The 12930-nt window shown below is 42.5% G+C and overlaps 1 protein-coding gene across 2 annotated transcripts in view; it reads left to right on the top strand.

Moving 5' to 3' along the window:
- Window positions 1-12930, top strand: part of LOC139370615 (solute carrier family 7 member 5) — a 31196-nt gene that overhangs the window by 13806 nt on the left and 4460 nt on the right. For both annotated transcript variants that reach the window (XM_071110221.1, XM_071110215.1), the window contains exons 2-7: window positions 381-506; window positions 10783-10888; window positions 12010-12054; window positions 12292-12415; window positions 12585-12688; window positions 12802-12898. In XM_071110221.1, coding sequence (XP_070966322.1) covers window positions 381-506; window positions 10783-10888; window positions 12010-12054; window positions 12292-12415; window positions 12585-12688; window positions 12802-12898 — 602 coding nt within the window. The remainder of the gene's footprint in view (window positions 1-380; window positions 507-10782; window positions 10889-12009; window positions 12055-12291; window positions 12416-12584; window positions 12689-12801; window positions 12899-12930) is intronic.

Genomic DNA, 12930 nt, shown 5'->3' with positions numbered 1-12930 from the left:
AACCTGTGGTGAGTTATTCACAATTTTTAATGAACAAATAAGGTTTTATATATAAGATGACAAAATAAAGAGCAAAATTATTGATTATTATTACATTATTATTTGTGCCCTGGTCCTATAACAGCTCTTTGTGTCACAATCCGGCTCGTGGACAAACTCACACCCATTCTTATGTTTAATAAATGTATCGTATAGTGTGTGTGGCAGGCTTACAATGATGGCAAAAAACAACATTTGAGAGTGTGCTGAATGTTTGAATGTTTGAAGGGGTATGGGACTATAAAGAGTTTGGGAGCCACTGATGTAGACAGTAGTCAAAAATAGAAAGGAATAACTCACACACTCTGTTTCTCTCTTCCTCTGTCTCTCTCTTTGCCCAGTGCTGTTGACTGCTATAAACTGTTACAGTGTGAAGGCAGCCACGCGGGTCCAGGATGCCTTCGCTGCTGCCAAGCTCCTTGCCTTGGGCCTCATCATTATTGTGGGCTTTGTGGAGATTGGGAAAGGTAAGATACGGCCATACATAATCACTTACACTACCACACTCTACAAAATGCCCTTTACAGGACGAGGTGCACAGTGCAAACCAACCAGACAAGACATAAAGTGCAATGGGACAGGAAAGGAATTCAGGGCCGATAACGATGTAGTCTGAGTCACGTGATCAGGAACAGGAAGTGGCGGCACCTCTTGGCTTTCATGGCCAATAAGCTGTTTCCCCACAGAGGGGAAACAGCTTTATTTTTTATGATGTCATCTTTTGGTGAAAGATTCAGAAAAACATTTGTTTAATTTAGGAAATCTGTTCCCAAGTATTCCCTCAAATAAAAAAAGGGTTGTGACCGTTTCTCAATGTAATCAAGTATGACATTTTTGTTTTACTCTAGTAGTATCTCTTTTTGGGCTTAATTGCGGTCAATTTGCAGTGTACAAATGTTAGAGGAATTTATTTTCTATATGTTCAATTAAAACACTGTCCGTTTCTAAGAATTTGTAAGATACTGATTTGCATAAAATGGACAGAGACCATTTCATAATTAATCAGTAGTGTTTATTTGAGAGAGCTCTGGTCATAATACCATGTACATTGGTTTATATACCTCACATTTCGTCATAAATGTCTCTCCTTCTCTAAGATACAACGGCAATATAGTTCACAAGCCTTCCCACATTGTCTGCCACCTGTTAAACGATATACTACAAGCCCAAGGTCTCTCCCCTCCCTGGGTGGGGACAGAATGTCCTGTACGGAACACAGTATTCCAGCCGGTCTGAAGATAGCTCCATTCATTTCTAACAAGGAACAGAAAGTCCTTGTTAAAATTCTTGACTAAAACTACACACATTATATTCAGTAATATGATTATAATAAGATTCATACATTCATCCAGTAACATAGTAGTATTCTGTTTAGTTATAGTTCTAAGTTAAATGTATACATCATTTAGTCATTATTTATAAAAATCCCATAACAACAAATTATTATAATTATTATAACAACCATTTGCTCCACTAAAAATCTGCCTTTTGGCCGAATCTAGTTGCCTAATCCTGCCCTAGAGAGTGATCCCACTGGGCACAGACATCAGTTCAACGTATAGTTGTGATTTGGTTGAGTTGTCAACTAATGTGAATTCAACATGAAATCAACAAAACATTTCACCATGTCATTAGATTTAAGTTAAAAGTTGGGTGAAAAAAAGACGAAATTCGCTTACATTGATGACTTTTTACAAATCCAATCAATTTTGAACATTATTTATTTTTTATAGGCGGAGTTGAAATATTTGAGGTGTGTCCTTAAAAACATGATCCAAAGTGCTAGTTTCATGCAACACTGATAGGAATATTTAAGACCAACCAAATGCTAGTTTCAGCTGTAACACTGTTGGTTATGGTATGAATTTTGACAGTGGAAACGTAGGCTACGTTCCAGCCGTGAACTGTTCCAGCCGTGAAGCACAGTGCCCATATCTTGAAGAATCATGTGCACAAAATACAAAACAAAATTACACACAATAAAACATATTCATGGTAAGTACAGCTACCATTTTGTAACATTATACAAACAATACATTTCTTCTTCTCCCCCAGAAGGGGCTTATGGGCCACCTTGAAGTCCCCCAGTCAGACTGATTTTAATGTTGTGTATAAGTAATTATGTTAGAATTTAAGGTATCGTTGAAGTGCAACGAATGGCACTTCTTCAGACCTCTGTCCCGGAGACGACTGAGATTTTGTAACCTGATGTTATACTGTAGCAACTGAGAATTTCTTTACAGAACTGTGTGGTCAGTGCATGGGTAAAAATGTGTGATTCAAGCTACTAAACAGCTTACTGAGAGATGCCACCCTCCTTCAGTGTACCAAGACTGCAATGTGTAAGGTACATCAATTTGCACCGCTGCTTATCGAATCATTTCTGAGACTGCTAACCTTTCCCAGGTAACCCTGTGCCCTAAGGGGCCAGATCCCCTCTGTTAGGTGAATATGTGTAGTCATGGCCAGCTGTGTAGCCATTGCTGGTCCTGGATCCTTCTTGTTGACCTGCTTGTTATCACAGCTCTTCCCTCTCTCCTTGTTGCCCCCAGTATTTGCCATGTCGATGGCCTCTCCCATGTGACCTGGGCCATGGAGTGTGACTCTAGTTAAGCTGCAGCTGGCCCAGAACAGAGCAGCACGTTTTGCTCTTAATTGTAATCAGAGGGCTGATATAAATACTATGCATGTCAGTCTCTCTTGGCTAAGAGTTGAGGAGAGACTGACTGCATCACTTCTTCTTTTTATAAGAAACAATGTGTTGAAAGTCCCAAATTGTTTGCATAGTCAACTTACACACAGCTCTGACACACACACTTATCCCACCAGATATGCCACCAGGGGTCTTTTCATAGTCCCCAAATCCAGAACAAATTTAAGAAAACCTACAGTATTATATAGAGACATTATTGCATGGAACTTCCTTCCATCTCATATTGCTCAAATAAACAGCAAACCTGGTTTCAAAAAACAGATAAATCAACACCTCGCGGCACAACGCCTCTCTCCTGTTTGACCTAGATAGTTTGTGTGTATGCATTGATATGTAGGCTACTTGTACCTTTTATGTATGTAGTTCTGTCCTTTAGCTGTTCTTGTCTTACGATGTTCTGTATTATGTCATTCTGTATTATGTTTCATGTTCTGTGTGGACCCCAGGAAGAGTAGCTGCTGCTTTTGCAACAGCTAATGGGGATTCTAATTAAATACCAAACACATATTGAATTTGGGCTGGCTGGGGCTGAAGCTATGGCCTGGTGGATGCGATTGGCCAGGTTGGCTCAGGCTGAACTGTTCCGCAGTCAGAACTGCTGACTGTGGTGTGGCGTGCCCAGAACACTGCCTGGGATTGTTCTCCATTCAGAGCTGGAGCACATACAAAGGGAGAGATGAAGAGACTATGAAAAGAGAGAGAGAGTGAGCAGGAGGGAGAACGAGACACCAAGATTTGCATTAACTCCTGGCAGGCTTTACTGGCGAACGTTGGAGTGAACCAGACCAGCAACGGCCATTCTTCTGGAAGAGCCAGTGACCTAGTGAAGCGTAAGCTTGCCTGAATGAATCAGTCAGCCGATTGAGGTTGCCCCCAGAGTCACTCAGGGCATAATGTAGACAATCTGATGATATTAATTGTTGCGTGAGGCATTGAGAGCTTAGAGTCAATGTTTGTAGAATATGATTGTGTCTGATTTGGGTGCTTTACCATCATGTGAAATCATGTGTTTTTGGTGGAGTACATCTAATTACTATGTTTGAAGTAGTAGTAAGGAGTATATTTGGATACATCTGAAGTCGAGCTAGCACATGAGTTTCTTAGCATGCCAGAGAGTAATGAGTCCCCTTTTGAAGCACCATACTAGAGTCAATATACCATAACATTGGTGGTGTACTTGCATATATTTTTGTTAAACATTCTAAGATGGCGGATTTAAGACTCGCAATAATTCAGAGATAAATACAATATATAACTCTGTATTCCTGTCTTCAATACAGCAGCCCCACTCTCCTCCCCTCCATCCACATGGTTCTTCCAGTGGTCAGACTGCATTCCTGTCTTCAATACAGCAGCAACACTCTCCTCCCCTCCATCCTAATGGTTCTTCCAGTGGTCAGACTGTATTTCTGTCTTCAATACAGCAACAGCACTCTCCTCCCCTCCATCCACATGGTTCTTCCAGTGGTCAGACTGTATTCCTGTCTTCAATACAGCAGCCACACTCTCCTCCCCTCCATCCACATGGTTCTTCCAGTGGTCAGACTGTATTCCTGTCTTCAATACAGCAGCAACACTCTCCTCCCCTCCATCCACATGGTTCTTCCAGTGGTCAGACTGTATTCCTGTCTTCAATACAGCAGACGCACTCTCCTCCCCTCCATCCACATGGTTCTTCCAGTGGTCAGACTGTATTCCTGTCTTCAATACAGCAGACGCACTCTCCTCCCCTCCATCCACATGGTTCTTCCAGTGGTCAGACTGTATTCCTGTCTTCAATACAGCAGCCGCACTCTCCTCCCCTCCATCCACATGGTTCTTCCAGTGGTCAGACTGTATTCCTGTCTTCAATACAGCAGCCACACTCTCCTCCCCTCCATCCACATGGTTCTTCCAGTGGTCAGACTGTATTCCTGTCTTCAATACAGCAGCCACACTCTCCTCCCCTCCATCCACATGGTTCTTCCAGTGGTCAGACTGTATTCCTGTCTTCAATAAAGCAGCCGCACTCTCCTCCCCTCCATCCACATGGTTCTTCCAGTGGTCAGACTGTATTCCTGTCTTCAATACAGCAGCCCCACTCTCCTCCCCTCCATCCACATGGTTCTTCCAGTGGTCACATGCAGATGGACGGTAGGTTCTGTGAGGGGGGGGGGGGAAATACATTTTAATAAAGAAGAGCTGTGTCTGCAAGATCGATATGGTATTGTGCGTTTTCTATCGATGGATTTGCCAATTAATCTCTTGCATGCCCCAATGAGCATGGGACGACACTGCTTACTGTCAGCCAAGTTCTCACAAAAATATAATATTGTACTTTTTTTTTTCTAGGACAGATCTTTCAGATAGATGCTCATTTTTATGAAGGTTGGTCATGGTAGTGGTTGTCTTTAGTTGAATGCACAAATTGTAAGTCACTCTGTGTAAAGCATCTGCTAAATGATTTAAGTGTGTTTGTCTGTCTATATCTGTCTGTGGGTGATAGTAGTTTTATTGCCCTGTGACTGACTCAGTGTTGGGAAATATCCCTATGTTGAGTTATTAGAGTCTTCCTGCTGCCAGTTCAGGACTGTTGTATGGAGGAGGGTCTTCCAGAGCTGGTCTGGTCTGGTTGGGACTCCACTGGGTGGGAGAGAGAAATCTAACCACAGAGATCAAATGAATGCTCCACTTGTCTTTGTCTTCTCCTCTTGACTGAGAGACATCCTCACTTCAGTGCATTTTAGAATGCCTGTTATCTACACCAGACCGTCTTCTAGGGTTAACGGATGAAGTGTACGATTCTGGGTCATTCCTTCATTTGGTAATAGGCTCTACCAGATTAATGACAACAGGATTGTTACAAAAATAATCTCATTAGGCTACTCCAATGATCCAGTTCCTTTTCAATCAAAAGCTTTTTTGTTTGTCTTTGGGAGCCAGTCCTGAGTCCTCTGTAGGGACATTCCTTGTCTGCGTGTCTCTCGTGTGTGTCGGGTGTACATCTCTGTCTCTGTTTGAAAACAAGTTTCTCCCCTTGGCTCCTTATGAAAGAGGCAGCCCAGCCTTGGTTTCGCCATCACATGTTATCTGCTGGTTCAGTTGAAGGTAGCCAGTAGTGTAACGGGATCTCTCAATGGTTTATTTACAACCTGACCCAGCTGCTCACCGAGCTGCTGTGACTGACTTTAACCCATCCCCAAACACAACACAGCCGCCCCCAGATGGCTAATCATATAAGGCTTACCTGTTTCTACCTTTTCAAGCACCTGATTTAAAGGTTAGACCAGATATGTGCCATGCAGTCCACCAGTTGCTGCTTATACACTCATATTATATTAAGAAGTTCTAAACTACCGGGCCATTGTTTTGTTATCTTGACCAAATAAGGAAGTTGGTCCAAACTAGGAGAACCTAGAGCTGGAGACTGCTTGCTTGTAGGCCAAGCCAGTATCTCTTGACAAAGAAACGGGAAGAGGTGAATTCAGAGCTTAGCCTTACCTGAGGGGCGGCTGTTAATGTAAATGCGCTAGTGATAAAGATGGGGGTAAATGGTAAAATGTCAGTGATTCTTCCCATGCAGCCCTCGTGTCAAATAGACAACTACTGTACCTGTTTCTTTATGCAAATCAGAATTAAACTGAAGTGTCAAATGAGGGTTGACAGATAGCTGTTTATATTCCAGACAGATTAGCAGAGAACAGAGCGACGAGGGCCATTGCTCAGTGACCAGGGAGTGATTTAATCTATGCGACCCGACAGGATGACGTGGCAGCCCTGTTTGTATTTGTTTAACCGTACAACTCAGAAATACAGGTTCGGCAGCAGGTACGCACCGACCTTCACTATATCAGAACAACCCCGTGTCTCCCCTTGGCTGGCGTGACAGAATATTCAGCACCTTCAGAAAGTATTCTCACCCCTTGACTTTTTCCACATTTTGTCTTACAGCCTGAATTTAAAAATGATTACATTGAGATGTTGTGTCACTAGCCTACACACATTACCTCATAATGTCAAAGTGGAATTATGTTTTTAGAAGTTTTTACAAATTAAATCAAAATGAAAAAACTGAAATGTCTTGCGTCAATAAGTATTCAATCCCTTTGTTATGGCAAGCCTAAATACGTTTCAGGAGTGAAAATGTGCTTAACAAGTCTCATAATACGTTGCATGGATCACTCTGTGTGCAATAATAGTGTTCAACATGATTTTTGAAAGGCTACTTCATCTCTCATCTCAATTATCTGTAAGGTCCCTCAGTCGAGCAGTCAATTTCGAACACGAAGACCAGGGAGGTTTTCAAATGCCTCGCAAAGAAGTGTACCTATTGGTAGATGGGTAAGAATAAAAATATGGAATATCCTTTTGAGCATGGTGAAGTTATTAATTACACTGTGGATGGTGTATCAATACATCCAGTCACTACAAAGATACATGCGTCCATCCTAACTCTGTTGCCAGAGAGGAAGGAAACCACTCAGGGATTTCACCATGCCGCCAATGGTAACTTTAAAACAGTTAGAGTTTAATGGCTGTGATAGGAGAACTGAGGATGAACGTTATTTAACATTGTAGTTACTCCACAATACTAATCTAATTGACAGAGTGAAAAGAAGGAAGCCTGTACAGATATAAATATGACAAAACATGCATCCTCTTTGCAACAAGGCACTAAAGTAATATTGCAAAAAATGTGGCGAATCAATTCACTTTTTGTCCTGAATAGAAAGTGTTATGTTTGGGGCAAATCCAAAACAACACATACTGAGTACCACTAAATATCTTCAAGCGTAGTGGTGGCTGCATCATGTTATGAGTATGCTTGTAATCGTTAAGGACTGGTTCGTTTTTCAGGATAAAAAAGATGGAGCTAAGCATAGACAAAATCCTAGAGGAAAACCTGGTTGTCATCTTGAAACCTGGTTCAGTCTGATCAATTCACCTTTCAGCTGGACAATAACCTAAAACACAAGGCCAAATCTACACCGAAGTTGTTTACCAAGAAGACATTCGATGTTCCTCAGTGGCCTAGTTACAGTTTTGTCTTAAACTGGCTATGGCAAGACTTGAAAATGGCTGTCTAGCAATGATCAATAACCAATTTGAAGAATTTTTGAAAATAATAAGATGCAAATATTGTACAATCCAGGTGTGAAGAACTCTTAGAGACTTACCCAGAAAGACTCACAGCTGTAATCGCTGCCAAAGGTGACTCTAACTTGTATTGACTCAGGGGTGTGAATACTTATGTAAATTAGATATTTCTGTATTTCATTTTCAATACATTTGTTGTTTTCACCTTTTCATTATGGGGTAGATGGGTGAGAAACATATATTTAATACATTTTTGAATTCAGACTGCAACACAACAAAATGTGGAATAAGTCAAGGGGTATGAATACTTTCTGAAGGCACTGTATGTACACACTACTGGCCATCAGTGGTTGTGTTGAAACGGGCAGCCCAATTCTGATATTTTTTTTTCATGAATATTGTCTTTGGACCAATCAGATCAGCTCTGAAAAATATCTGATGTGATTGGTCAGATTAGTGGAAAGAAGATTAGAATTGGCTTGCTGTTGTAATCTCAGCTCGTGTAATTTTACTTGTACTATTCCACAGTCATCTACTACTCAGTAGGAGTTCCTGAAAATATTAGGTTTGGGATTCGGGGGCATGCTCCTCTGTGCTCACCGCCCTGGACATGTTGATCTAGTCCATTTATGATCTGATGTGGCAGCCATCTTTGTTTATATTTCCCTGTACAAACTCAGGAATACAGGCAGCATACCAGCTCCTGTATGATCCCATTTTATTATGTCAACCCTTCACCGCTCTTTATTCATCAAACAAGGATAGACTTGTTTGATGCAGTGATGTGTTCACCTGAAATTGCTCAAGAAACTTGAGATAGATGACACATACACACACACACACACACACACACACACACACACACACACACATATCACAGAGGGACCAACAACACCACCACTATTGTGAATAGGGGCAACAGCGTCTCTACTTCCTAAGGCGGCTGAAGAAATTCAGCATGCCGCCCCGGGTCCTCTACAAATAGTACCGCTGCACCATCGAGAGCGTCCAGACCGGTTGCATCATGGCCTGGTGCGGCAAGGTCCAGTACATCACTGGGACAGTGCACACCCATCCAGGGCATCTACTCGAAACGGTGCCTGAGGAAGGCCTGCAGCATCATCAAGGACCCCACACACCTCAGCCACGAGTTGTTCACTCCCTTACCACCAGGCAGACGGTATCGGAGCATGAGGTCTGATAGTTTCTATCTCTGAGTCTGTTGGTATCTACCAGCCATCAGACTGCTGAACACTTGAACTGGACTGACCATCTGCTGATTCTCTGCACCTTAGCTCACATGCACTCACTCACACACACCTACACAGACATTTATTTATATATATACACACACACACACACATCACAACTGCTGCTACCAGACTCTTATTATGATTGCTAAATACTGCACAATTTAAACACTTGCCCCCCAATGCCCCGTTCCCCAAAACACGTGTAAATATTGGACTATAAATTAGACTCATCCTAAAAATGTTATTCTATTCTAATGAGCCATTTACTCGATGCTTCTTATCTTTTATTATTTCTTATTGTTATTGCATTATCGAGAAGGAAGCTGCAAGTAAGCATTTCACTGGACGGTGTACACCATGTGTATCCTGTACATATGACTAATACAACTTGAAACTTGAAAGGTACAGATCACCCATACTTGACATACTGTACACTGTGTGTCTGAAAGATGTGGTGTGTTCACAGTGGTAGCTCCCATTCAGACAAACTGCCTCGAGGCTCTGATACTTATCTGCATTCTGCAGAGTCATGTCTGAACTGGTAATACTCACTGGGGCCCGTCTGGCCCATTGTCTGCCTGCCCGCTTCTCTGCCATGCCTGACCCTAAGGCCACTGCATCCCTCCCTCTGCCTGGTACTGCAGTCATGTGAATAACTGATGGCAAGCTCCTGAGGCCTGTCCCGGGCGGGCGGTGGGTCACATGAGCTGAGGCCAAAACGGCCTCTCATGACTCTTTTCAGTCAGTCATCAACCCAGACACACGCTCACTCACTGCCTCTCACCTTTCCATCACCACCAATATCAAGGCATTCAGAAACCTGTGTGGGTGTGTATGGACATATGTTGTGTGTATGGAGAGCAGCCAATACACTGTTGGGATGTTCGATGCTTGACAAAGCAGTTAAATCCACTTCAATCAGTGTAGATTAAGGTGAGGAGACAGGTTAAGGAAGGTTTTTGAAGCCTTGAGACAATTGAGACATGGCTTGTGTATGAGTGGCATTCAGAGGTGGTTACTATGTATTTGTGTCATAGAGTTTCAGTGTACTAGCTGATGTTGCACAACCCTGGAAAGACCCTTTCCATGTTGGGGTGTCATGCAGGCTTTAGGGTTGGAGTTAGGGGACAATAAAGGTGGAAGGTCATGATCCTACATGAAGAGGGACACGGCCCAGTGCTGGTCCTGGTTAAGCATGGGCCTCTGTCTGAAACAACTCTCTGGGAGTTGTTTGTTCTGAGGATGTCTGGCTCTTTTGGCCGGCTGGTACTCATGGAATGTCCATCCCTTGTGTCCCCCCTCAGGCGTATACGTTCCACATATTTGTCTTGTTTTTCATTTAATAAAACAGGTAGCCCCATCACCATTCTACCCCCCTGAGTGGTGGATTTAGTGAAACTCCCATAACTGTTTATTATAGGGGATTTAGGTTGAACCCAAGCACTGCTCACAGCCTTTTAATCTAGCTCTGGTATTAACACTGGTATTTTGTCTGGGTATATTTGTCTGGTCTTCCACTATTTTAAAACTTTCTCATGTTGATCTTAGTTTTCATGGTGCATTTATGTGATCTTGTGTTTCGCCATTCCAGGGCCCTGCTCGGACACAATTCACAGGGCTGCTAATTCTGTCCACTTTGTGGTCAATAATTCAGTGTCAACTTTGGACTTACCTTTCCAACTCTTTCTTCCCTTCTTCCAGGTGACACAGTCAACCTCCTACCAGAAAATTCTTTCAAGAATTCAAATTACGATTTTGGGAACATTGGTCTGGCCCTGTACAGTGGTCTGTTTGCCTATGGGGGCTGGTAAGTACAGAGAACTAGAACTTGACTGACACATCCAGGAGTATTTAACACGAGAGCAGCATTTTGTCCTCCATATAATCCCATTGTAAAGCCCCTTTTAGGAGGGCTGACCAATTAAGAACTCTACTAAGTGAATTGAAAAGTCTGCTCAGACTAATCCTCCCAATGCATGGTGCTCAGGTTTCAACCTAAAACAGTCCCTCTTCCCCTTGGTCTTTTTAGCACTGTTTTGTTGCTCTATGGGACTTGAACATTACTGTATGATTGAATACTTTATCCTCACACACACTCAATGAAATCACAGCCCGTCTACAATAGATTTGCACACGGTGTTCTGTCTGTAAACACGTTTCTATCCACAGTTTTTATGCGAGTAAAATCACGACAGCTGCGATGGAAACAGGAAGTTTCGGTATAATTTTAGAAATGCCGACAGATCATTTGTTTGTTCGACGTGGTGGGATCTTTTTGTGTCTGTAAAATGTGTTATGCGAGAAATGACGGTGGAAACGTATTTATGTGCAAATATTTATATAATAACCATTGTATCGAAGTAAACTTGGAGTCGCACGATGATATGGTGTGTGGTCCTCCCACCTCGACTCGGGGAAACCACACAATTTATTAGGTTACATATGAAATACGTTATGATGAACTTCACAGGATCTAGATGCTCCTTTTTTCAATAAATATCAAGAGTCTTAGTTTGGTGGCATGATGATCGATGCTTGACTGCCATTTTTTGACTACTACAAATATTCTCGCTCTTATCCATAATAATCTCATAATGTAGATTAGCCTACCCGCACTGTATCTGTGAGCTGTTGGCTGGAGCGCACATGCCATGCCCAGTGTAGGGGCATTTGCTATTTAACGCAACCCTTTTTGTGACAAAACTATCGGTAGAGTTTAACATGCGATGGAAACAAATTGAACTTTAGATTTTATTTAGTACATTACATTTTTTTTATCAGCAATAAGTCCATTTGGTGGAACCCCACCAATGGTGGAAAAATGTACATATTTTATTTATGCGGATTCTAAAATGAAAATGAAAATCTGTCGCCAATTGGATGGAAACCTAGCTAGTGTCTCTAAACCATGTCATCCTCATCTTGCAGGAATTACTTGAACTTTGTCACAGAAGAAATGATTGAACCTTACAAGTGAGTGTCAACTCTATTCTGTGTTCCCTGTAACATGCTATATGTCAAGAATGACTCCCTGTGAATTTAGAAGAATTACTGGTACAGTCATGTTTTATGTTGGCACGATCCCTTTCTCAGTCCGTATTAAATGTAGAATTACATGAGATTTTCTTCAGATGTAGGTAAACATAGGAAGTATAATGTCACAGCTGAAGAGTTTAACTGCGTAACCCTCACTGCCCCCCTCTCCCACAGGAACCTGCCGCGTGCAATCATCATCTCCCTTCCCATCGTCACTGTGGTGTATGTACTAACTAACCTGGCCTACTTCACTACTCTGAGCCCAGATGAGATGCTCAGCTCTGAGGCAGTGGCTGTGGTGAGTTCTCCCCCATACCACACCATGCAGCCTGCACATACTGTACTCTCTATGTTCCCTTAAGCACACACAATCTCTGGCTATAAATACATCGCTCTATGTCCCTGTACACACAGCCCCAGTGACTGGTAGATGGACAGTTTGCTGAAATTGTTTGTCTGTCTGTCAGGACTTTGGAAACTACCACCTGGGTCCCATGGCTTGGATCATCCCGGTGTTTGTGGGACTGTCCTGTTTCGGCTCCGTCAATGGCTCTCTCTTTACATCATCCAGGTAACACACACACATGCTTTGATTCACACACACACCAACGACGAGTATGCTCCTTTATGGACTACTTTGATTTGTGTGTATGTAGAATTACTGTAACCCCAGTCCTCTGTCAGGTTGTTCTTTGTGGGCTCAAGAGAGGGCCACCTCCCCAGTCTGCTGTCCATGATCCACCCCAACCTGCTGACTCCTCTGCCGTCACTCATCTTCACAGTACGTACACAAACTGCCATCTAACCAGGGGC

Source organism: Oncorhynchus clarkii, chromosome 2 (genome assembly GCF_045791955.1).
Source record: "Oncorhynchus clarkii lewisi isolate Uvic-CL-2024 chromosome 2, UVic_Ocla_1.0, whole genome shotgun sequence".
NCBI classification, from domain to species: Eukaryota; Metazoa; Chordata; class Actinopteri; order Salmoniformes; family Salmonidae; genus Oncorhynchus; species Oncorhynchus clarkii.
The sequence above is the reverse complement of the archived record's forward strand: the minus strand, read 5'-3'. Positions and strand labels throughout refer to the sequence as shown.